The following is a 24,881-nucleotide window of genomic DNA, read 5'->3' as shown; positions in this document are numbered from 1 at the left end:
GACAGGGACTGTGTCCAACCTGATTAACTTGTACCTACTTCAGCACTTAGAATAGTGCCCGGCAATCAATCAATCAATCAATCGCATTTATTGAGCGCTTACTGTGTGCAGAGCACTGTACTAAGCGCTTGGGAAGTACAAGTTGGCAACATATAGAGACAGTCCCTACCCAACAGTGGGCTCCCAGTCTGGAAGGGGGAGACAGAGAACAAAACAAAACATATTAACAAACAATTGTCAGCTGTGTGACTTTGGGCAAGTCACTTCACCTCTCTGTGCCTCAGTTCCCTCATCTGTAAAATGGGTACTAAAACTGTGAGCCCCTCGTGGGACAACCTGATCACCTTGCAACCTCCCCAGCGCTTAGAAGAGTGCTTTGCACATAGTAAGCGCTTAACAAATACCATCATTATTATTATTATAAGTAGCCCACTGCTGGGTGGGGACCGTCTCTATATGTTGCCAACTTGTACTTCCCAAGAGCTTTGCACACTGTAAGCGCTCAATAAATACGATTGAATGAAGGAATGAATGAAGTGCCATGTGAATAATAATAGTAATAATAATAATAATGATGGCATTTATTAAGCGCTTACTATGTGCAAAGCACTGTTCTAAGCGCTGGGGAGGTCACAAGGTGATCAGGTTAGAAATTACGTCTAACAACTCTGCCATGCTATACTCTCCCGAATGCTCCACAAAGTGCTCTGTGCATCGTATTATTATTATTATTATCAGGGTATTTGTTAAGCGCTTACTATGTGCTGTATAGTAAGCACGTGGCTTACTATAAGCCACACAGGGGTCACAGTCTTAACGCCCATTTTACAGATGAGGGAACTCAGTCCCCGAGAAGTGAAGTAATGTAATATAATAATAATAATAATAATAATAATAATAATAATGGCATTTGTTAAGCGCTTACTATATGCAAAGCACTGTTCTAAGCGCTGGGGGGGATACAACGTGATTAGGTCGTCCCACGTGGGGCTCACAGTCAATCCCCATTTTACAGATGAGGTAACTGAGGCTCAGAGAAGTGAAGTGACTTGCCCGAGGTCACACAGCAGACATGTGGCAGAGCCGGGATTCGAACCCCTGACTTCTGACTCCAAAGCCCGGGCTCTTTCCACTGGGCCACGCTGCTTCTCTAATATGTGATAATGGCATTATTATGTGCAAAGCACTGTTCTAAGCGCTGGGGGGGGCATACAAGGTGATCAGGTTGTCCCCCGTGGGGCTCACAGTCTTAATCCCCATTTTACAGATGAGGGAACTGAGGCTCCGAGGAGTGAAGTGACTTGCCCAAGGCCACCCAGCGGAGACGTGGCAGAGTCGGGATTAGAACCCACCACCTCCTGACTCCCAGCACTCAATAAATAGCATCGTTGGGTCAGTTGCGGGGCTGAGCCGGGGGGTCGCGGAGGTGGACGAGGGGTGGACGAGGCCGGAGGGAAGGAGGAGTGGGCGGAGGATGGAGGCTGAGCTCACCCTGGGTCCAGGAAGCGGGATCGGCCAGGAAACGGAAGAGCGTTCCCACCCAGAGTAAGGCCCAGCTGGGGCCCCGGGGAGGACCAGGCCGGAAAAACCAGGATTTGGAAAAACCGGGATCGTCTCGGCCTCCTCCCCTGACCCCTGACCTCTGACCCCTCGGTCTGACCCCTTCAGGGTCCGAGCGTGAGGGGCTGAGTGACCCTGTCTTGGTCAGGGTGGACTGACGGTTGGTGCCAACTTGTACTTCCCAAGCGCTTAGTACAGTGCTTTGCACACAGTAAGCACTCAATAAATACGATTGATTGATTGATTGCGACGGCCTGACCTGTGTAACTCTGTGGGTCCACACGTGTGTGTATATTGGCGGCCGTCTCTGTGTTATCCTAGGCACGTATGTGTCATCCTCAGTGTGGGTGTGGGTCTGTGCAGCTGTGTGTGTGTGTGTGTCTGGGGCATCAATCAATCAATCAATCAATCGTATTTATTGAGCGCTTACTATGTGCAGAGCACTGTACTAAGCGCTTGGGAAGTACAAATTGGCAACACATAGAGACAGTCCCTACCCAACAGTGGGCTCACAGTCTAAAAGGGGGAGACAGAGAACAGAACCAAACATACCAACAAAATAAAATAAATAGGATAGAAATGTACAAGCAAAATAAATAAATAAATAAACGTCTGGGTATCTGTATACGTGCTTTTGTGTTTCCAAGGGTGTATCATCATCATCAATCGTATTTATTGAGCGCTTACTGTGTGCAGAGCACTGTACTAAGCGCTTGGGAAGTCCAAGTTGGTAACATATAGAGACAGTCCCTACCCAGTAGTGGGCTCACAGTCTAAAAGGGGGAGACACAGAACAAAACCAAACATACTAACAAAATAAAATAAATGGAATAGATATGTACAAGTAAAATAAATAGAGTAATAAATATGTACAAACATATATCCATATATACAGGTGCTGTGGGGAAGGGAAGGAGGTAAGATGGGGGGGATGGAGAGGGGGACAAGGGGGAGAGGAAGGAAGGGGCTCAGTCTGGGAAGGCCTCCTGGAGGAGGTGAGCTCTCCTCTGGGAGAGCTCTGACGTCTGGGTATCTGTATATGTGCCTTTGTGTTTCCAAGGGTGTGTCTGTGTCAGCGTCTGTCTCTTAGAACAGTGCTCAGCGCTTAGAACAGTGCTTTGCATGTAGTAAGCGCTTAACAAATGCCATTATTATTATTATTATTATTGTGTCAGTGTGGGTGTGGGTCTGTGCCGCTCTGTGTTCCTGTAGGGGCTGTGCGTCTGGGTCAGTGTGTGCTTGTGTGTGTTACTATCCGGGTATCTCGGTGTGTATCTCTGTGTTTCCGAGTGTGTCTGGGTGAGTGTGGGAGTTAATGTATGGGTATGTCTGAGTGTGTAGCTTTGTGTTTCCATGTGTGTATGTGTGTGTGCGTGTGTGTGTCTGGGTCATTGTATGTATATGTCGGAGTGTGCAGCTGTGTGTTTCCGTGTCTGCGTGTATGTATGTCTGAGGGCGGATCTCTGTGTTTCCGTATATGTGTCTGTCAGTGTGCGAATCGGTGTCTGTGTATAATAGTAATTATGGTATTTGTGTGTCTGTGTGTATGTATGTCTGAGTGTGGAGCTCCGTGTTTCCGTATATGTGTCTGTCAGTGTGCGAATTGGTGTCTGTGTATAGTAGTAATTATGGTATTTGTGTGTCTGTGTGTATGTATGTCTGAGTGCTGATCTCTGTGTTTCCATATATGTGTCTGTCAGTGTGTGAATCGGTGTCTGTGAATTATGGTATTTGTGTGTCTGTGTGTATGTAAGTCTGAGTGTGGATCTCTGTGTTTCCGTATATGTGTCTGTCAGTGTGTGAATCGGTGTCTGTGTATAATAGTAATTGTGGTCTTTCTGTGTCTGTGTGTATGTATGTCTGAGTGTGGATCTCTGTGTTTCCATATATGTGTCAGTCAGTGTGTGAATCGGTGTCTGTTTATAATAGTAATTATGGTATTTGTGTGTCTGTGTGTATGTATGTGTGTCTGAGTATGTATGTATGTATGTGTGTATGTCTTAAGCGCTTAGTACAATGCTCTGCACATAGCGCTCAATAAATACGATTGATGACGATTGATGAGTGTGGATCTCTGTGTTTCCGTATATGTGTCTGTCAGTGTGTGAATCGGTGTCTGTGAATTATGGTATTTGTGTGTCTGTGTGTATGTAAGTCTGAGTGTGGATCTCTGTGTTTCCGTATATGTGTCTGTCAGTGTGTGAATTGGTGTCTGTGTATAATAGTAATTATGGTATTTGTGTGTCTGTGTGTATGTATGTCTGAGTGTGGATCTCTGTGTTTCCGTATATGTGTCAGTCAGTGTGTGAATCGGTGTCTGTTTATAATAGTAATTATGGTATTTGTGTGTCTGTGTGTATCTATGTCTGAGTGTGGATCTCTGTGTTTCCGTATATGTGTCAGTCAGTGTGTGAATCGGTGTCTGTGTATAATAGGAATTATGGTATTTGTGTGTCTGTGTGTATGTATGTCTGAGTGTGGATCTCTGTGTTTCCATATGTGTGTCTGTCAGTGTGTGAATCAGTGTCTGTTTATAATAGTAATTATGGCATTTGTGTGTCTGTGTGTATGTATGTCTGAGTGTGGATCTCTGTGTTTCCGTATTTGTGTCAGTCAGTGTGTGAATCGGTGTCTGTGTATAATAGTAATTATGGTCTTTGTGTGTCTGTGTGTATGTATATCTGAGTGTGGATCTCTGTGTTTCCATATATGTGTCTGTCTGTGTAAATCGGTGTCTGTGTATAATAGTAATTATGGTATTTGTGTGTCTGTGTGTATGTATGTCTGAGTGTGGATCTCTGTGTTTCCGTATTTGTGTCAGTCAGTGTGTGAATCGGTGTCTGTGTATAATAGTAATTATGGTATTTGTGTGTCTGTGTGTGTGTATGTCTGAGTGTGGATCTCTGTGTTTCCGTGTTTGTGTCAGTCAGTGTGTGAATCGGTGTCTGTGTATAATAGTAATTATGGTCTTTGTGTGTCTGTGTGTATGTATGTCTGAGTGTGGATCTCTGTGTTTCCGTATATGTGTCTGTCAGTGTGTGAATCGGTGTCTGTGTATAATAGTAATTGTGGTCTTTCTGTGTCTGTGTGTATGTATGTCTGAGTGTGGATCTCTGTGTTTCCGTATATGTGTCTGTCAGTGTGTGAATCGGTGTCTGTGTATAATAGTAATTGTGGTCTTTGTGTGTCTGTGTGTATGTATGTCTGAGTGTGGATCTCTGTGTTTCCATATATGTGTCAGTCAGTGTGTGAATCGGTGTCTGTGTATAATAGTAATTATGGTCTTTGTGTGTCTGTGTATATGTATGAGTGTGGATCTCTGTGTTTCCGTATATGTGTCTGTCAGTGTGCGAATTGGTGTCTGTGTATAATAGTAATTATGGTATTTGTGTGTCTGTGTGTACGTATGTCTGGGTGTGGATCTCTGTGTTTCCGTAAATGTGTCTGTCAGTGTGTGAATCGCTGTCTGTGCATAATAGTAATTATGGTGTTTGTGTGTCTGTGTGTATGTATGTTTGAGTGTGGATCTCTGTGTTTCCATATATGTGTCTGTCAGTGTGTGAATCAGTGTCTGTGTATAATAGCAATTATGGTCTTTGTGTGTCTGTGTGTATGTATGTCTGAGTGTGGATCTCTGTGTTTCCATATGTGTGTCAGTCAGTGTGTGAATCGGTGTCTGTGTATAATAGTAATTATGGCATTTGTGTGTCTGTGTGTATGAGTGTGGATCTCTGTGTTTCCACATATGTGTCTGTCAGTGTGTGAATCGGTGTCTGTGTATAATAGTAATTATGGCATTTGTGTGTCTGTGTGTATGAGTGTGGATCTCTGTTTCCATATGTGTGTCTGTCAGTGTGTGAATCGGTGTCTGTGTATAATAATAATTATGGTATTTGTTAAGCGCTTACTATGAGAATAATAATGATGGTATTTGTTAAGCGCTTACTATGTGCAAAGCACTGTTCTAAGCGCTGGGGAGATACAAGGTGATCAGGTTGTCCCACGTGGGGCTCACAGTCTTAATCCCCATTTTACAGATGAGGGAACTGAGGCACAGAGAAGTGAAGTCACTTGCCCAATGAGAAGCAGCGTGGCTCAGTGAAAAGAGCCGGGCTTTGGAGTCAGGGGTCGTGGGTTCAAATCCCGGCTCTGCTAATTGTCAGCTGTGTGACTTTGGGCAAGTCACTTTACTTCTCTGAGCCTCAGTTCCCTCATCTGTAAAGTGGGGATTAAGACTGTGAGCCCCCCGTGGGACAACCTGATCACCTTGTATCCCCCCAGCGCTTCTCTAGCAGTGCTAATAATAGCACTTAGTACAGTGCTCAGCGCCCAATAAGCACTCAATAAATAAGATTGAATTAACGAATGATTAATAATACTTATGGTACTCATTAAGCGCTCACTATGTGCCAAGGGCTATTCTGAGTGTGGGGGTACAGTACCTGGCACAGAGTAAGCCTTAACAAATGCCGCAATTAACAATACTTAATTAATGATAATATTATTAATAATAAGTGTTCAGTATAGTGTGCTGCACAGAATAAGCACGCAATAAATACCCCTGATTGAGTGAAGCAGCGTAGCTCAGGGGAACGAGCCCGGGCTTTGGAGTCAGAGGTCACGGGTTCAAATCCCAGCCCCGCCACTTGTCAGCTGGGTGACTTTGGGCAAGTCACTTCACTTCTCTGTGCCTCAGTTCCCTCATCTGTAAAATGGGGATGAAGACTGTGAGCCCCCTGTGGGACAACCTGATCACCTTGTAACCTCCCCAGCGCTTAGAACAGTGCTTTGCACAAAGTAAGCGCTTAATAAATGCCATTATTATTATTATTATTATTATTATTATCATTAAGTGTTCAGTATAGTGTGCTGCCCAGAATAAGCACGCAATAAATACCCCTGATTGAGTGAAGCAGCGTAGCTCAGGGGAAAGAGCCCGGGCTTTGGAGTCAGAGGTCACGGGTTCAAATCCCACCTCCGCCACTTGTCAGCTGGGTGACTTTGGGCCAGTCACTTCACTTCTCTGCGCCTCAGTGACCTCATCTGTAAAACGGGGATTAAGACTGTGACCCCTCCGTGGGACAACCTGATCACCTTGTAACCTCCCCAGCGCTTAGAACAGTGCTTTGCACGTAGTAAGCGCTTAATAAGTGCAATCATCATTATTATTATTATTTGGGAGTCATTTGCATAAAGGGTGTGTGTGTGAGAGAGAGAGAGAGAGAGAGAGAGAGAAAGTCACTTCACTTTTCCGGGCCTCAGTTCCCTCATCTGTAAAATGGGGATAACAGTGGGACTGTGCCCAGCCTGTGCCCAGTACAGTGCTCTGCACATAGTAAGCGCTCAATAAATACGATTGATGATGATGATGATGAACCTGTATCTATTCCAGCGCTTAGAACAGTGTTTGGCACATAGTAAGCACTTAAAGCCCCCTTTTTCCTCTCCCCATCCCCATCCCCCCCGCCCTACCTCCTTCCCCTCCCCACAGCCCCTGTATATATGTTCGTACAGATTTATTACTCTATTTATTTTACTTGTACATATTTACTATTCTATTTATTTTGTCAGTGATGTGCATCTAGCTTTAATTCTATTTATTCTGATGATTTGACACCTGACTAAATGTTTTGTTTTGTTGTCTGTCTCCCCCTTCTAGATTGTGAGCCCATTTTTGGGTAGGGACCGTCTCTATATGTTGCCGACTTAGACTTTCCAAGCGCTTAGTACAGTGCTCTGCACACAGTAAGCGCTCAATCAATACGATTGAATGAATGAATGAATGAATGAACGAGCTCACAGTCTAGAGGGGGAGACAGTGTGGCCTAATGGAAAGAGCACAGGCTTGGGAGTCAGAAGATGTGGGTTCTAATCCAGGTTCCGCCACTCGTCTGCTGTGAGGCCTTGGGTAAGTCACTTCACTTCTCTGTGCCTCAGTTACCTCATCGGTAAAATGGGGATTGAGACTGTGAGCCCCACGTGGGACAGGGACTGTGTCCAACCTGATTAACTTGTATCTACCTCGGCGCTTAGAACAGTGCCCGGCACATAACAACTGTCAGCTGTGTGACTTTGGGCAAGTCGCTTCACTTCTCTGTGCCTCAGTTCCCTCATCTGTAAAATGGGGACTAAAACTGTGAGCCCCCCCGTGGGACAACCTGATCACCTTGCAACCTCCCCGGCACTTAGAACAGTGCTTTGCACATAGTAAGCGTTTAACAAATACCATCATTATTATTATTGTAAGTAGCCCACTGTTGGGTAGGGACTGTCTCTACATGTTGCCGACTTGGACTTCCCAAGCGCTTAGTCCAGTGCTCTGCACACAGTAAGCGCTCAATCAATACGATTGAATGAATGAATGAATGAACGTGAGCCCGCTGTTGGGTAGGGACCGTCTCTATCTGTTGCCAACTTGTACTTCCCAAGCGCTTAGTCCAGTGCTCTGCGCACAGTAAGCGCTCAGTAAATACGATTGAATGAATGAATGAATGAACGTGAGCCCGCTGTTGGGTAGGGACCGTCTCTATCTGTTGCCGACTTGGACTTCCCAAGCGCTTAGTCCAGTGCTCTGCACACAGTAAGCGCTCAATAAATACGATTGAGTGAATGAATGAATGAATGAACAAGTCCCTCCATTATTATTCTTTATAGATCCCGGGAGAATCAATCAATCAATCAATCAATCGTATTTATTGAGCGCTTACTGTGTGCAGAGCACTGGACTAAGCGCTTGGGAAGTCCAAGTTGGCAACATATAGAGACGGTCCCTACCCAACAGTGGGCTCACAGTCTAAAAGGGGGAGACGGAGAACAAAACCAAACAGACTAACAAAATAAAATAAATAGAATAGATATGTACAAGTAAAATAAATAAATAAATGAGTAATAAATATGTAAGTACGATTGAATGAGTGAATGAATGAACAAGTCCCACCATTATTATTCTTTATAGATCCCGGGAGAATCAATCAATCAATCAATTGTATTTATTGAGCGCTTACTGTGTGCAGAGCACTGTACTAAGCGCTTGGGAAGTCCAAGTTGGCAACATCTAGAGACAGTCCCTACCCAACAGTGGGCTCACAGTCTAAAAGGGGGAGACAGAGAACCAAACCAAACAGACTAACAAAATAAAATAAATAGAATAGATATGTACAAGTAAAATAAATAAATAAATAGAGTAATAAATATGCAAGTACGATTGAATGAGTGAATGAATGAACAAGTCCCACCATTATTATTCTTTATAGATCCTGGGAGAACCAATCAATCAATCGTATTTATTGAGCGCTTACTGTGTGCAGAGCACTGTACTAAGCACTTGGGAAGTCCAAGTTGGCAACATATAGAGACGGTCCCTACCCAACAGCGGGCTCACCGTCTAAAAGGGGGAGACAGAGAACAAAACCAAACAGACTAACAAAATAAAATAAATAGAATAGATATGTCCAAGTAAAATAAATAAATAAATAGAGTAATAAATATGTAAGTACGATTGAATGAGTGAATGAATGAACAAGTCCCACCATTATTATTCTTTATAGATCCTGGGAGAACCAATCAATCAATCGTATTTATTGAGCGCTTACTGTGTGCAGGGCACTGGACTAAGCGCTGGGGAAGTCCAAGTTGGCAACATCTAGAGACGGTCCCTACCCAACAGTGGGCTCACAGTCTAATAATAATAATGATAATAATAATAATAATAATAGCATTTATTAAGCGCTTACTATGTGCAAAGCACTGTTCTAAGCGCTGGGGAGGTTACAAGGTGATCAGGTTGTCCCCCAGGGGGCTCACAGTCTTAATCCTCATTTTACAGATGAGGTAACTGAGGCCCAGAGAAGTTAAGTGACTTGCCCAAAGTCACACAGCTGACAAGTGGCGGAGCCGGGATTTGAACCCATGACCTTTGACTCCAAAGCCCGGGCCCTTTCCACTGAGTCACGCTGCTTCTCTGATAAAAAGAAAATGGCATTTGTTAAGCGCTTACTATGTTCGAAGCACTGTTCTAAGCGCTGGGGGGATACAAGGTGATCAGGTTGTTCCACGAGGGGCTCACAGTCTTCATCCCCATTTTACAGATGAGGTAACTGAGGCCCAGAGAAGTTAAGTGACTTGCCCAAAGTTACACAGCTGACAATTGGCGGAGCTAGGATTTGAACCCATGACCTCGGACTCCAAAACCTGTGCTCTTTCCACTGAGCCATGCTGCTTCTCTAAAGGGGGAGACAGGGAACAAAACCAAAGATACTAACAAAATAAAATTAATAGAATAGATATATCCCGCCTGGCCGAACTTTTTGCCAGCCAGTTGGCAGCCAAGGGGGCATCGCTTGGTGACCCGAAAAGGCTGTGCCCGCTGAGCCCAGGGCAGTGGCGGGACAGGGGCTCTGGGAATTCCCGGTCCCCCCTTCCCGCCCTGCCGTTTCCTTTTCCTGCCTCTTTGTTTGCTTGGGAATACTGGGTGGGCAGGGGGGAGGAGGAGGAGGAAGAAGAGAGGAGGAGGAAAAAGGGATGAGGGGGAGGTTAAAGGAGGAAGAAGAGAGGAGGAGGAAAAGAGTGGAGGGAAAAAGGAGGAGGAGAAGGACGAAGAAGAAGAGAGGAGGAGGAAGAAGAGGAGCGCTTAGTACAAGCGCTCTTCATAATAATAATAATAATAATGTTGGTATTTGTTAAGCGCTTACTATGTGCAAAGCACTGTTCTAAGCGCTTGGGGGGATACAAAGTGATCAGGTTGTCCCACGTGGGGCTCACAGTCTTAATCCCCATTTTACAGACGAGGTAACTGAGGCTCAGAGAAGTTAAGTGACTTGCCCAAGGTCACACAGCAGACATGTGGCGGAGTCGGGATACGAACCCATGACCTCCGACTCCAAAGCCCGTGCTCTTTCCACTGAGCAACGCTGCTTCATCATCAATCGTATTTATTGAGCGCTTACTATGTGCAGGGCACTGTACTAAGCGCTTGGGAAGTACAAATTGGCAACATATAGAGACAGTCCCTACCCAACAGTGGGCTCACAGTCTAAAAGGGGGAGACAGAACAAAACCAAACATATTAACAAAATAAAATAAATGGAATAGATAGGTGCAAGTAAAATAAATAAATAAATAGACTAATAAATATGTACAAACATATATGCATATATACAGGTATACAGGTATATATATATATATATATATACTCCCTTCTAGACTGGGAACCAACCGTCTTTAGACTTACAGTAAATCTATAAAATCTACACAGTAAGCGCTCAATAAATCAATCAATCATATTTATTGAGCGCTTACTATGTGCAGAGCACTGTACTAAGCGCTTACAATTGATGATGAAGAGGTGGAGCAGGAGGAGGAGAAGGAAGAAAGCAGCATGGCCTAGCGGATAGAGCATGGTCCTGGGAGTCCGAAGGTCATGGGTTCTAATCCCTGCTCCTCCGCCTGTCTGCTGTGTGACCTTGGGGAAATCACTTGGCTTCTCTGTGCCTCAGTTCCCTTATCTGTAACATGGGGATGGAGACCGTGAGCCCCACGTGGAACAGGGAATGTGTCCAACTCGATCTGAGTAGGGATCCTCTCCATATGTTGCCAACTTGCACTTCCCAAGCGCTTAGTACAGTGCTCTGCACGCAGTAAGCGCTCGAGAAGCAGCGTGGCTCAGTGGTAAGAGCCCGGGCTTTGGAGTCAGAGGTCGTGGGTTCGAATCCCGGCTCCGCCAATTGTCAGCTGTGTGACTTTGGGCGAGTCACTTCACCTCTCTGGGCCTCAGTTCCCTCATCTGTAAAATGGGGATTAAGACTGTGAGCCCCCCGTGGGACAACCTGATCACCTTGTAGCCTCCCCAGCACTTAGTGCAGTGCTTTGCACATAGTAAGCGCTTAATAAATGCCATCAAAAATAAATAAATATGAATGAATGAATGAATGGGTGACCCCAGGCCGGTCACTGAACCTCTATAGGCCTCAGTTACCTCATCTGGGGGGTGGGGACGAGGTCCCTGCTCTCCGTCCGTCTCTGACTGGGAGCCCGGAGCGGGACGGAGCCTGGGTCATCATCATCATCGTCATCATCAATCGTATTTACTGAGCGCTTACTGTGTGCAGAGCACTGTACTAAGCGCTTGGGAAGTACAAATTGGCAACATATAGAGACAGTCCCTACCCAACAGTGGGCTCACAGTCTAAAAGGGGGAGACAGAGAACAAAACCAAACATACTAACAAAGTAAAATAAATAGAATAAGTATGTACAAATAAAATAAATAAAAATAAATATTCATTCATTCATTCATTCAATCGTATTTCTTGAGCGCTTACTGTGCGCAGAGCACTGTACTGAGCGCTTGGGAAGTACAAGCTGGCAACATCTAGAGACAGTCCCTACCCAACAGTGGGCTCACAGTCTAGAAGGGAGAGACAGACAACAAAACAAAACAAATTAACAAAATAAAATAAATAGAATAAGTACATACAAATAAAATAAATAAAAATAAATATTCATTCATTCATTCAATCGTAATTCTTGAGCGCTTACTGTGCGCAGAGCACTGTACTGAGCGCTTTGGAAGTACAAGTTGGCAACATCTAGAGACGGTCTCTACCCAACGGTGGGCTCACAGTCTAGAAGATGGCAGGGTCAGGGGGTCTCCAGGGTCAGAGGTCGTGGGGAGGGAGGGTCTTGGGTCCCAGGAGGTGGGGGTCATTAATTCATTCAGTCTGATTGCTGTGTATCCCCAGTAAAATAATAACAATAATAATGTTGGTATTTGTTAAGCGCTTACTATGTGCCAAGCGCTGTTCTAAGTGCTGTTGGGATACAAGGTAATCAAGGTTGTCCCACTGGGGCTCACAGTCTTAATCCCCATTTTACGTATGAGGGAACTGAGGCCCAGAGAAGTGAAGTGACTTACCCAAGGTCACACAGCTGACAAGTGGTGGAGCCGGGATTAGAACCCATGACCTCTGACTCCCAAATCCAGGCTCTTTCCACGGAGCCACGCTGCTTCTCCAAGATAATAATGATGGGCGTTTGTTAAACGTTTACTATGTGCCAGGGTAGATAGTAATGATGGTATTTGTTAAATGCTTACTATGTGCCCAGCACTGTACTAAGCACTGGGGTGGATACAAGCCAATCGGGTTGGACACAGTCCCTGTCCCACGGGAGGCTCACGGTCTCCATCCCCATTTTACAGATAATAATAATAATGATGGCATTTATTAAGCGCTTACTATGTGCAAAGCGCTGTTCTAAGCGCTGGGGTGGATAAAGCGAATCGGGTTAGACACCGCCCCGTCCCACGTGGGGCTCACAGTCATCATCATCAATCGTATTTATTGAGCACTTACCATGTGCAGAGCACTGTACTAAGCGCTTATAATAATGGCATTTGTTAAGCACTTACTATGTGCAAAGCACTGTTCTAAGCGCTGGGGGATACAAAGTGATCAGGTTGTCCCTTGTGGGGCTCACAGTCATCATCCCCATTTTACAGATGAGGGAACCGAGGCTCCGAGAAGCAGCGTGGCTCAGTGGAAAGAGCCCGGGCTTTGGAGTCAGAGGTCACGGGTTCGAATCCCGGCTCAGCCACATGTCTGCTGTGTGACCTTGGGCAAGTCACTTAACTTCTCTGAGCCTCAGTTACCTCATCTGTAAAATGGGGATTAAGACTGTGAGCCCCCCGTGGGACAACCTGATCACTTTGTATGCCCCCAAGCAATTAGAACAGTGCTTTGCACATAGTAAGTGCTTAACAAATGCCAACATTATTATTATTATTATTATTAAGTGACTTGCCCAAGGTCACACAGCAGACACACAGCTCCACCACAAGTCTGCTGTGTGACCTTGGGCAAGTCACTTCACTTCTCTGAGCCTCAGTTCCCTCATCTGTAAAAATGGGGATGAAGACTGTGAGCCCCCCATGGGACAACTTGATCACCTTGTATCCCCCCCAGCGCTTAGAACAGTGCTTTGCACATAGTAAGCGCTTAATCAATCAATCAATCAATCAATCAATCAATCAATCGTATTTATTGAGCGCTTACTATGTGCAGAGCACTGTACTAAGCGCTTGGGAAGTACAAATTGGGAACATATAGAGACAGTCCCTACCCAACAGTGGGCTCACAGTCTAAAAGGCTTAACAAGTACCATCATCATCATCATCATCATCATCATCATGATGTGACAGAGTCAGGATTCGAACTCATGACCTCTGACTCCAAAGCAGAGTGGCTCAGTGGAAAGAGCACGGGCTTTGGAGTCAGAGGTCATGGGTTCGAATCCCAGCTCCGCCACATGTCTGCTGTGTGACCTGGGGCAAGTCACTTCACTTCTCTGAGCCTCAGTGACCTCATCTGTCAAATGGGGATGAAGACCGTGAGCCCCACGTGGGACAACCTGATCACTTTGTGTCCCCCCCAGCGCTTAGAACAGTGCTTTGCACATAGTAAGCGCTTAACAAATACCAACATCATCATCATCATCAAAGCCCGCGTCCTTTCCACCGAGCCACGATGCCTTGGGTCTCAATCAAGCAAGTGACTAGCCCAAGGTCTCCGCGGCAGATGGGATTCGAACCCATGACCTCTGACTCCAAAGCCCGCGTCCTTTCCACCGAGCCACGATGCCTTGGGTCTCAATCATCATCATCATCATCATCATCAATCGTATTTATTGAGCGCTTACTATGTGCAGAGCACTGTACTAAGCGCTTGGGAAGTACAAATTGGCAACATATAGAAACAGTCCCAACCCAACAGTGGGCTGACTTGCCCAAGGTCTCGCAGCAGATGGGATTAGAACCCACGACCTCCTGACCCAAAGGCCCGGGGTGTAACCACAAGGCCACGTTGTTTTCATCATCATCATCATCAATCGTATTTATTGAGCGCTTACAATGTGCAGAGCACTGGACTAAGCGCTTGGGAAGTACAAATTGGCAACACATAGAGACAGTCCCTACCCAACAGTGGGCTCACAGTCTAAATCTTTGTTTTAATCACTCAATCACTCAATCAATCAATCGTATTTATTGAGCGCTTACTATGTGCAGAGCACTGGACTAAGCGCTTGGGAAGTACAGATTGGCAACACATAGAGACAGTCCCTACCCAACAGCGGGCTCCCGGTCTAAAAGGGGGAGACGGAGAACAGAACCGAACATACCAACAAAATAAAATCAATAGGATAGAAATGTACAAGCAAAATAAATAAATAAATAAATAAATAGAGTAATAAATATGTTTATTAAATATGTTTAAATATGTTTAAATATGTTTATTAATAAAAATAACAAATAAATAAATAAATAAATAAATAAAAATTTAATCTCCTGCGGCCCGCTCCCCATCCCGGTCCGGCCTCCAGGATATGTTTTCTTGGATATGAATTCTTTCCTGGCCTCGGAGGCCTCCGCCCGCTTCCTCTCCGGGCCGACAGCCCGGCCCCGGCCTCGCCTGGCCCCCCGGGACCCTTCCCGGGCCCCCGCCCGCCCCCGGCCCCCCAAAAATAAATAGATTCCGGATACGGACCGAAGTGGAGAAGCCGCGCGGCGCGGTGGACGGGGCCCAGGCCTAGGGTCTGGAGGTCTGAGGTGCGAATCCCCCGCTCTGCCACTTAATAATTCTAATAATAGCGATAGCATTTATTAAGCGCTTAACTTCTCTGAGCCTCAATCAGTCAATCAATCAATCAATCGTATTTATTGAGCGCTTACTATGTGCAGAGCACTGTACTAAGCGCTTGGGAAGTACAAATTGGCAACACATAGAGACAGTCCCTACCCAACAGCGGGCTCACAGTCTAAAAGGGGGAGGCAGAGAACAGAACCAAACATACCAACAAAATAAAATAAAGAGGATAGAAATGTACAAGTAAAATAAATAAATAAATAAATAAATAAATAGAGTAATAAATATGTACAACCATATATACATATATACAGGCCCACATATATGAGGCCCACTTCTCTGGGCCTCAGTTACCTCATCTGTATAATGGGGATTAAGACTGTGAGCCCCACGTGGGACAACCTGATCACCTTGTATCCCCCCCAGCGCTTAGAACAGTGCTTTGCACATAGTAAGCGCTTAACAAATGCCATTATTATTATTACTTAACTTCTCTGTGCCTCAGTTACCTCATCTGTAAAATGGGGATTAAGATTGTGAGCCCCACGTGGGACAGCCTGATCACTTTGTATCCCCCCCAGCGCTTAGAACAGTGCTTTGCACGTAGTAAGTGCTTAACAAATACCAGAATTATTATTATTATTTTTAATCCCCATTTTACAGATGAGGGAACTGAGGCCCAGAGAAGTGAAGTGGCTTGCCCAAGGTCACACAGCAAAGTGTCGGAGCTGGGATTAGAACCCACGACCTCTGACTCCCAAGGCCAGGCTCCTTCCACTAAACCACACTGCTTTCTCAATGCCGACCTCCTTCCCTTCCCCGCAGCTCCCAGTCTTCATCCCCATTTTCCAGATGAGGTCACCGAGGCCCGGAGAAGTGAAGTGACTTGCCCAGAGTCACCCAGCTGACAAGTGGAGGAGCCGGGATTTGAACCCGTGACCTCTGGCTCTTTCCACTGCGCCACGCGGCTTCTCCAGTCTAATAATTCCACACTGTGAGCCCGCTGTCGGGTAGGGACCGTCTATGTTGCCAATTTGGACTTCCCGAGCGCTTAGTCCAGTGCTCTGCACACAGTAAGCGCTCAATAAATACGATTGAATGAATGAATGAATGAAGGTTTTTAATAATGATGGTATTTGTTAAGCGCTTACTACATGCCAGGCACCGTTCTAAGCGCCGGGGTGGATGCAAGCAAATTGGGGGGGACACAGGCCCTGACCCGAGTGCGGCTCACATTCTCAATCCCCATTTTATAGATGAGGTAATGGAGGCCCAGAGAATAATAATAGCATTTGTTAGGGGCTTATCATCATCATCATCATTAATCGTATTTATTGAGCGCTTACTGTGTGCAGAGTACTGTACTAAGCGCTTGGGAAGTACAAATTGGCAACATATAGAGACAGTCCCTACCCAACAGTGGGCTCACAGTCTAAAAGCTTACTACTAATGATAATGGTGGTATTTGTTAAGCGCTTACTATCAATCAATTGTATTTATTGAGCGCTTACTGTGTGCAGGGCACTGTACTAAGCGCTTGGGAAGTACAAATTGGCAACATATAGAGACAGTCCCTACCCAACAGTGGGCTCACAGTCTAAAAGCTTATTACTAATGATAATGGTGGTATTTGTTAAGCGCTTACTATCAATCAGTTGTATTTATTGAGCGCTTACTGTGTGCAGAGCACTGTACTAAGCGCTTGGGAAGTACAAGCTGGCAACATATAGAGACAGTCCCTACCCAACAGTGGGCTCACAGTCTAAAAGCTTACTACTGATAATGGTGCTATTTGTTAAGCACTTACTATCAGTCATATTTACTGAGCGCTTACTGTGTGCAGAGCACTGTACTAAGCGCTTGGGAAGGACAAGTTGGCAACATATATGTGTGTGAAATGTGTGTACTATGTGTGAAGCACTGTTCCAAGCTCTGAGGGGGGATACAAAGCGATTAGGTTGTCCCCCGTAGGGCTCACAGTCTTAATCCCCATTTTCCAGATGAGGTCACTGAGGCACAGAGAAGTGAAGTGGCTTGCCCAAGGTCACACGGCTGACAAGCGGCAGAGCCGGGATTCGAACCAATGACCTCTTGTTCTTTCCGCTGAGCCACGCTGCCATGTGCCGGGCACTGTTGTAAACGCTAGGATGGATGCAAGCAAATCGGGTTGGACGCAGTCTCCCTGTCTTAAATGGGGCTCACGGTCTCCATCCCCATTTTACAGATGAGGGAACTGAGGCCCGGAGAAGCGAAGTGACTTGTCCAAGGTCACACAGCAGACATGTGGCGGAGCCGGGATTAGAACCCATGGCCTTCTGACTTCCGGCCTTGGGCGCTAGCCACTTCATCATCATCATCAACATCATCAATCGTATTTATTGAGCGCTTACTATGTGCCGAGCACTGTACTAAGCGCTTGGGAAGTACAAGTTGGCAACATAGAGACAGTCCCTACCCAACAGCGGGCTCACAGTCTAGAAGGGGACTTGTCTGCTGTGTGACCTTGGGCAAGTCACTTTACTCTAGGCCTCAGGTACCTCATCTGTAAAATGGGGATTGAGATCGTGAGCCCCACGTGGGACAGGGACTGTGTCCAACACGATTTGCTTGTATCCACCCCAGCGCTTAGTACAGTGCCTGGTACCTAGTAAGCACTTAACAAATATTTCTGTTTTCATTACTGATGGGTTCATGGGTTCAAATCCCGGCTCTGCCAATCGTCAGCTGTGTGACTTTGGGCAAGTCACAACTTCTCTGGGCCTCAGTTACCTCATCTGTAAAAATGGGCATTGAGACTGGGAGCCCCCTGAGGGACAGCCTGATCACCTTGTAACCTCCCCAGCGCTTAGAACAGTGCTTTGCACATTGGACTTGTGCAACTTGTACTTCCCAAGCGCTTAGTACAGTGCTCTGCACACAGTAAGTGCTCAATAAATACGATTGATTGATTGATTGATTGATTTGCACATAGTAAGTGCTTAAAAAATGCCATTATTATTATTATTATTATTACATGGGTATACACAGATTCATTCATCAGTTGTATTTATTGAGTGTCTATTGTGTGAAGAGCACTGTACTAAGCGCTTGGGAGAGGACAACAGTGAACAGACACATTCCCTGGCTACAACGAGCTTACGGTTTAGACAGGGAGACAGACGTTGGGTAGGGACTGTCTCTATATGTTGCCAACTTGTACTTCCCAAGCGCTTAGTACAGTGCTCCGCACATAGTAAGCGCTCAATAAATACGATTGATGATGATGATGATGATAAATTAATGACATAAGTGCTGTGGGGCGGGGAAAGGGGGGAAAAACAAAGGGAGCTAGAGAAGAGGAAAGGGGGGCTTAGTCAGGGAAGGCCTCTTGGAGGAGGTGTGCGTACATCCCTTAATAATAATAATAATAATAATAATAATGATAATGGCATTTATTAAGCGCTATCAATCAATCAATCAATCGTATTTATTGAGCGCTTACTGTGTGCAGAGCACTGTACTAAGCGCTTGGGAAGTACAAGTCGGCAACCCATAGAGACAGTCCCTACCCAACAGCGGGCTCACAGTCTAGAAGGGGGAGACAGAGAACAAAACCAAACATACTAACAAAATAAAATAAATAGATATGTACAAGTAAGATAAATAAATAGTAAGAAAATATGTGCCAAGCACTGTTCCAAATGCTGGGGAGGTTACAAGGGGATCAGGTTGTCCCACGTGGGGCTCACAGTCTTAATCCCCATTTTACAGATGAAGGAACTGAGGCCCAGAGAAGTTAAGTGACTTGCCCAAAGTCACACAGCTGACAAGTGGCGGAGCCGGGATTTGAACCCATGACCTCTGACTCCAAAGCCCGGGCTCTTTCCACTGAGCCACGCTGCTTCTCTTGAGCCGCGCTGCTTAGTACAGTGCTCTGCACACAGTAAGCGCACAATAAATACGATTGAATGAATGAATAAGGCTTTGAAGCAGGGGAGAGTCATTGCGTAGAGTTCAATCAATCAATCAATCGTATTTATTGAGGGCTTACTGTGTGCAGAGCACTGTACTAAGCACTTCGTATATATGTATATATGTTTGTGCATATTTATTACTCTATTTATGTTGCCAATTTGTACTTCCCGAGTGCTTAGTACAGTGCTCTGCACATAGTAAGTGCTCAATAAATACGATTGATGATGATGATTTATTTATTTATTTTACTTGTACATCTCTATTCTATTTATTTTATTTTGTTAGTATGTTTGGTTTTGTTCTCTGTGTCCCCCTTTTAGACTGTGAGCCCACTGCTGGGTAGGGACTGTCTCTATATGTTGCCAACTTGGACTTCCCAAGCGCTTAGTACAGTGCTCTGCACACAGTAAGCGCTCAATAAATACGATTGATTGATTGATCGGGAAGTACAAGTTGGCAACATATAGAGTTGTGTATATGAGTGTACTTCATATATATTCATATAGAGTTGTGTATATTTGTACTTCCCAAACGCTTAGTACAGTGCTCTGCACATAGGAAGCGCTCAATAAATACGATTGATGATGATGATGATGATGAGTGCTAACGAGCTCCCCCGCCTAGCCCTCCAACTAAGTTCAATTATGGTGTGTGTTAAGCACTTACTACATGCCAAGCACTATTCTAAGCGCTGGGGTGGATACAAGCAAATCGAGGAGGACACAATTCCTGTCCCACGTTGGGCTCACAATCCGAATCCCCATTTTACAGATGAGGTAATAGAGGCCCAGAGAAGTGAAGTGACTTGCCCAAGGTCACACAGCGGACAGATGGCGGAGCCGGGATTGGAACCCATGACTCTGTGATTCCCAGGCCCGCAGTCTATCCATTAAGCCACGCAGCTTATCTCAGTTCCCTCATCTGTAAAATGGGGATTGAGACTGTGAGCCCCATGGGGGACAGGGACTGTGTCCAACCTGATTTGCTTGTCTCCACCCCAGTGCTTAATAATAATCATCATCATCATCATCATCATCAATCGTATTTATTGAGCGCTTACTATGTGCAGAGCACTGTACTAAGCGCTTGGGAAGTACAAATTGGCAACATATAGAGACAGTCCCTACCCAGCAGTGGGTTCACAGTCTGAAAGGGGGAGACACAGAACAAAACCAAACATACTAACAAAATAAAATAAATAGAATAGCTATGTACAAGTCAAATAAATAAATAGAGTAATAAATCTGTACAAACATATATACAGATATCCAGGTGCTGTGGGGAAGGGAAGGAGGTAAGATGGGGGGGATGGAGAGGGGGACGAGGGGGAGAGGAAGGAAGGGGCTCAGTCTGGGAAGGCCTCCTGGAGGAGGTGAGCTCTCAGCAGGGCCTTGAAGGGAGGAAGAGAGCTAATAATAATAATAATAATAGCATTTATTAAGCACTTACTATGTGCAAAGCACTGTTCTAAGCTCTAGGGAGGTTACAAGGTGATCAGGTTGTCCCATGGCGGGCTCACAGTCTTCAACAGGCTTAGAACAGTGCCTGGCTCACAGCATGGACCCGAGAGAAAGGAGGTCATGGATTCTAATCCTGCCTCTACCACTTATCAATCAATCAATCAATCATATTTATTGAGTGCTTACTGTGTGCAGAGCACTGTACTAAGCGCTTGGGAAGTCCAAGTTGGCAACATATAGAGACAGTCCCTACCCAACAGTGGGCTCACAGTCTAAAAGGAAGTAAACAGGCATCAATATAAATAGAATTATAGATATATACATAAGTGATGATGACATTTGTTAAGCGCATACTATGTGCAAGGCACTGTTCTAAGCGCTGGGGAGAATACAAGGTAATCAGATTGTCCCACGTGGGGCTCACAGTCTTCACTCCCATTTTACAGATGAGGTAACTGAGGCACAGAGAAGTGAAGTGACTTCCCCAAAGTCACACAGCTCACAATTGGCAGAGCGGGATTTGAACCCATGACCTCTGACTCTCAAGCCCGTGCTCTTTCCAACGAGCCATGCTGCTTATCTGCTGGGTGACCTTCAGCAAGTCACTTCACTTCTCTGGGCCTCAGTTCCCTCATCTGGAAAATGGGGATTGAGACAGTGAAACCCACGTGGGACAGGGACCGTGTCCAACACGATCTGCTCGTATCCATCCCAGCGCTTAGTACAGTGCCCGGCACATTGAAATTGCTCAACAAATTGCTTAAGAAGTGCTTCCATTGAAGCAGCGTGGCTCAATGGAAAAGAGCCCGGGCTTTGGAGTCCAAGGTCATGGGTTCAAATCCCGCTTCACCAATTGCCAGCTGTGTGACTTTGGGCGAGTCACTTCACTTCTCTGGGCCTCAGTTACCTCATCTGTAAAATGGGGATTAAGACTGTGAGCCCCAAGTGGGACAACCTGATCACCTTGTATCCTCCCCAGTGCTTAGAACAGTGCTCTGCACATAGTAAGCACTTAACAAATGCCATCATTATTATTATTATTATTATTATTATCCCAGTGCTTAGTACAGTGCCCGGCACATTGAAATTGCTTAACAAATTGCTTAACAAGTGCTTCCACTGAAGCAGCGTGGCTCAATGGAAAAGAGCCCGGGCTTTGGAGTCAGAGGTCATGGGTTCAAATCCCGGCTCCGCCAACTGTCAGCTGTGTGACTTTGGGCAAGTCACTTCACTTCTCTGGGCCTCAATTCCCTCATCTGTAAAATGGGGATTAAGACTGTGAGCCTTCTGTGGGACAACCTGATCACCTTGTAACCTCCCCAGCGCTTAGAACAGTGCTTTGCACGTAGTAAGCGCTTAATAAATGCCATCATATAAGCAGATATCACATTGTTGAAGCAGCATGGCCTAGCGGAAAGAGCACGGGCTTGGAGTCAGAGGATGTGGGTTCTAATGCCGGCTACGCCCCAAGTCACTTCGCTTCTCTGGGCCTCAGTTCCCTCACCTGTAAAATGGGGGTGAAGACTGTGAGCCCCACGTGGGACAACCTGATTACCTTGTAGCTACCCCGGTTCTTAGAGCAGTGCTTGGCACATAGTAAGCGCTTAACAAATACCACAGTCATTAGTATTATTATTATGAAGCACTTGGGAAAAATCCAATACAGCAGAGTGGGTTATATATGACATTTCCTGCCCACAGTGAGCTTCCAGTCTAGAGGGGGAGAATCAAGGTTTACTCTATTTATTTATTTATTTATTTATTTATTTATTTATTTATTTATTTATTTATTTATTTATTTTACTTGTACATATCTATTCTATTTATTTTATTTTGTTAGTATGTTTGGTTTTGTTCTCTGTCCCCCCCTTTTAGACTGTGAGCCCGCTGTTGGGTAGGGACCGTCTCTATATGTTGCCAATTTGTACTTCCCAAGCACTTAGTACAGTGCTCTGCACACAGTAAGCGCTCAATAAATACGATTGATGATGATGATGAAGCACTTGGGAAAATCCAGTACAGCAGAGTGGGTTGGATTGGCATTTCCTGCCCACAGCGAGCTTCCAGTCTAGAGGGGGAAAATCAAGGTTTACTCTATTTATTTATTTATTTTACTTGTACATTCCTATTCTATTTATTTTATTTTGTTAGTATGTTTGGTTTTGTCCTCTGTCTCCCCCTTTTAGACTGTAAGCCCACTGTTGGGTAGGGACTGTCTCTATATGTTGCCAATTTGTACTTCCCAAGAGCTTAGTCCAGTGCTCTGCACACAGTAAGCGCTCAATAAATACGATTGATGATGATGATGATGATGATGAAGCACTTGGGAAAATCCAGTACAGCAGAGTGGGTTGGATTGGCCTTTCCTGCCCACAACGAGCTTCCAGTCTAGAGGGGGAGGATCAAGGTTTACTCTATTTATTTATTTATTTATTTATTTATTTTACTTGTCCATATCTATTCTATTTATTTTATTTTGTTAGTATGTTTGGTTTTGTTCTCTGTCTCCCCCTTATAGACTGTGAGCCCACTGTTGAGTAGGGACTGTCTCTAGATGTTGCCGACTTGGACTTCCCAAGCACTTAGTACAGTGTTCTGCACACAGTAAGCGCTCAATAAATACGATTGATGATGATGATGATGATGAAGCACTTGGGAAAATCCAGTACAGCAGAGTGGGTTGGATTGGCATTTCCTGCCCACAACGAGCTTCCAGTCTAGAGGGGGAGGATCAAGGTTTACTCTATTTATTTATTTATTTATTTTACTTGTACATTCCTATTCTATTTATTTTATTTTGTTAGTATGTTTGGTTTTGTCCTCTGTCTCCCCCTTTTAGACTGTGAGCCCGCTGTTGGGTAGGGACTGTCTCTATGTGTTGCCGACTTGGACTTCCCAAGCGCTTAGTCCACAGTAAGCGCTCAATAAATACGATCGATGATGCTGATGTTGCTTTTTTTGACATTTCCTGCCCACAACGAGCTTCCAGTCTCGAATCAACGTGGCTTTTTTTCGTTTCAGTCACCGGAGAGGGTGTCCTGCCCAGCAGCCCGATGGCAGTGGGAAGTGGCTTTCTGGCGTGGCCGGCCACCGTGGTCGCCGCGACGGCCGCAGCCGGCGACGGGCACGGGGCCCCAACGCCCGGCGATGGAGAGGAGACCACCTGGGCCACGCCGGCGGACGGAGCCAGAGATGGAGCGTCCAGTGCCACCTCGGTGCCCAGCGGTGGAGACCCCAACACCTCAGTTGGCGATGGTGATGAGACCCCCAGATCCACATCCATGGCCTCGTCCAGCGATGGAGCCCCCCACGTCTCAGTGAGTGATGGAGGCAGAACCACCACATCGACGTTCGCTCCCGCAGCCAAGGCCAGCGATGGGACCCCCGACCCCTCAATCAGCGATGGGGATGGGACCCCCAGCACCTCAATCAGCGATGGGGATGGGACCCCCGACCCCTCAATCAGCGATGGGGATGGGACCCCCAGATCCACGACCAGCGACGGAGCCCCCAGGCCTCTAGTACAGACCGGCGGCGTCTCCACCATCCCTTCCGGGGCGGCTGATGTATTGGACTCATCCCCGGGGAGACCCCGATCTACGACCCCCCAAGAATCGCGCGCTCCGGGGTCCTCCACCCAGCCCCCTCGAGGGGCAGCTCTCACGGCAGCCACGGTCCACGCGGGTGAGTGGCCAGCGAAGGGTGGGCTTAGGAGTCCTTTAGACTGTGAGCCCACTGTTGGGTAGGGACCGTCTCTATATGTTGCCAACTTGGCCTTCCCAAGCGCTTAGCACAGTGCTCTGCGCACAGTAAGCGCTCGATAAATACGATTGATTGATTTGGAGTCAGAGGTCACGGGGTCAAATCCCGGCTCTGCCAAGTGTCAGCTGCGTGACTTTGGACAAGTCACTTCACTTCTCTGGGCCTCCGTTACCTCATCTGTAAAATGGGGTGAAGACCGTGAGCCCCCCTTGGGACAACCTGATCACCTTGTAACCTCCCCAGCGCTTAGAACAGTGCTTTGCACATAATAAGCGCTCAATAAATGCCATTATTATTATTATCTAGACACCCCCAAGGAGCACAGGGGATGGGTAGGGAGACTGTGTGAGGAATCGATTCCCAGAGACCTTAAGAGTCCAGTACAATCAATCAATCAATCAATCAATCATATTTATTGAGCGCTTATTATGTGCAGAGCACTGTACTAAGCTCTTGGGAAGTACAAATTGGCAACATATAGAGACAGTCCCTACCCAACAGTGTGCTCA

The 24,881-nt window shown here is 45.9% G+C and overlaps 1 protein-coding gene across 1 annotated transcript in view; it reads left to right on the top strand.

Moving 5' to 3' along the window:
• Positions 1-24,881, top strand: part of HEG1 (heart development protein with EGF like domains 1) — a 125,942-nt gene that overhangs the window by 18,813 nt on the left and 82,248 nt on the right. The window contains exon 2 of the mRNA XM_038752134.1: positions 23,632-24,294. Coding sequence (XP_038608062.1) covers positions 23,632-24,294 — 663 coding nt within the window. The remainder of the gene's footprint in view (positions 1-23,631; positions 24,295-24,881) is intronic.

Source organism: Tachyglossus aculeatus, chromosome 1 (assembly GCF_015852505.1).
Source record: "Tachyglossus aculeatus isolate mTacAcu1 chromosome 1, mTacAcu1.pri, whole genome shotgun sequence".
NCBI lineage: Eukaryota > Metazoa > Chordata > Mammalia > Monotremata > Tachyglossidae > Tachyglossus > Tachyglossus aculeatus.
Note: the sequence above shows the minus strand (reverse complement) of the source record. Positions and strands in the feature narration are given on the sequence as shown.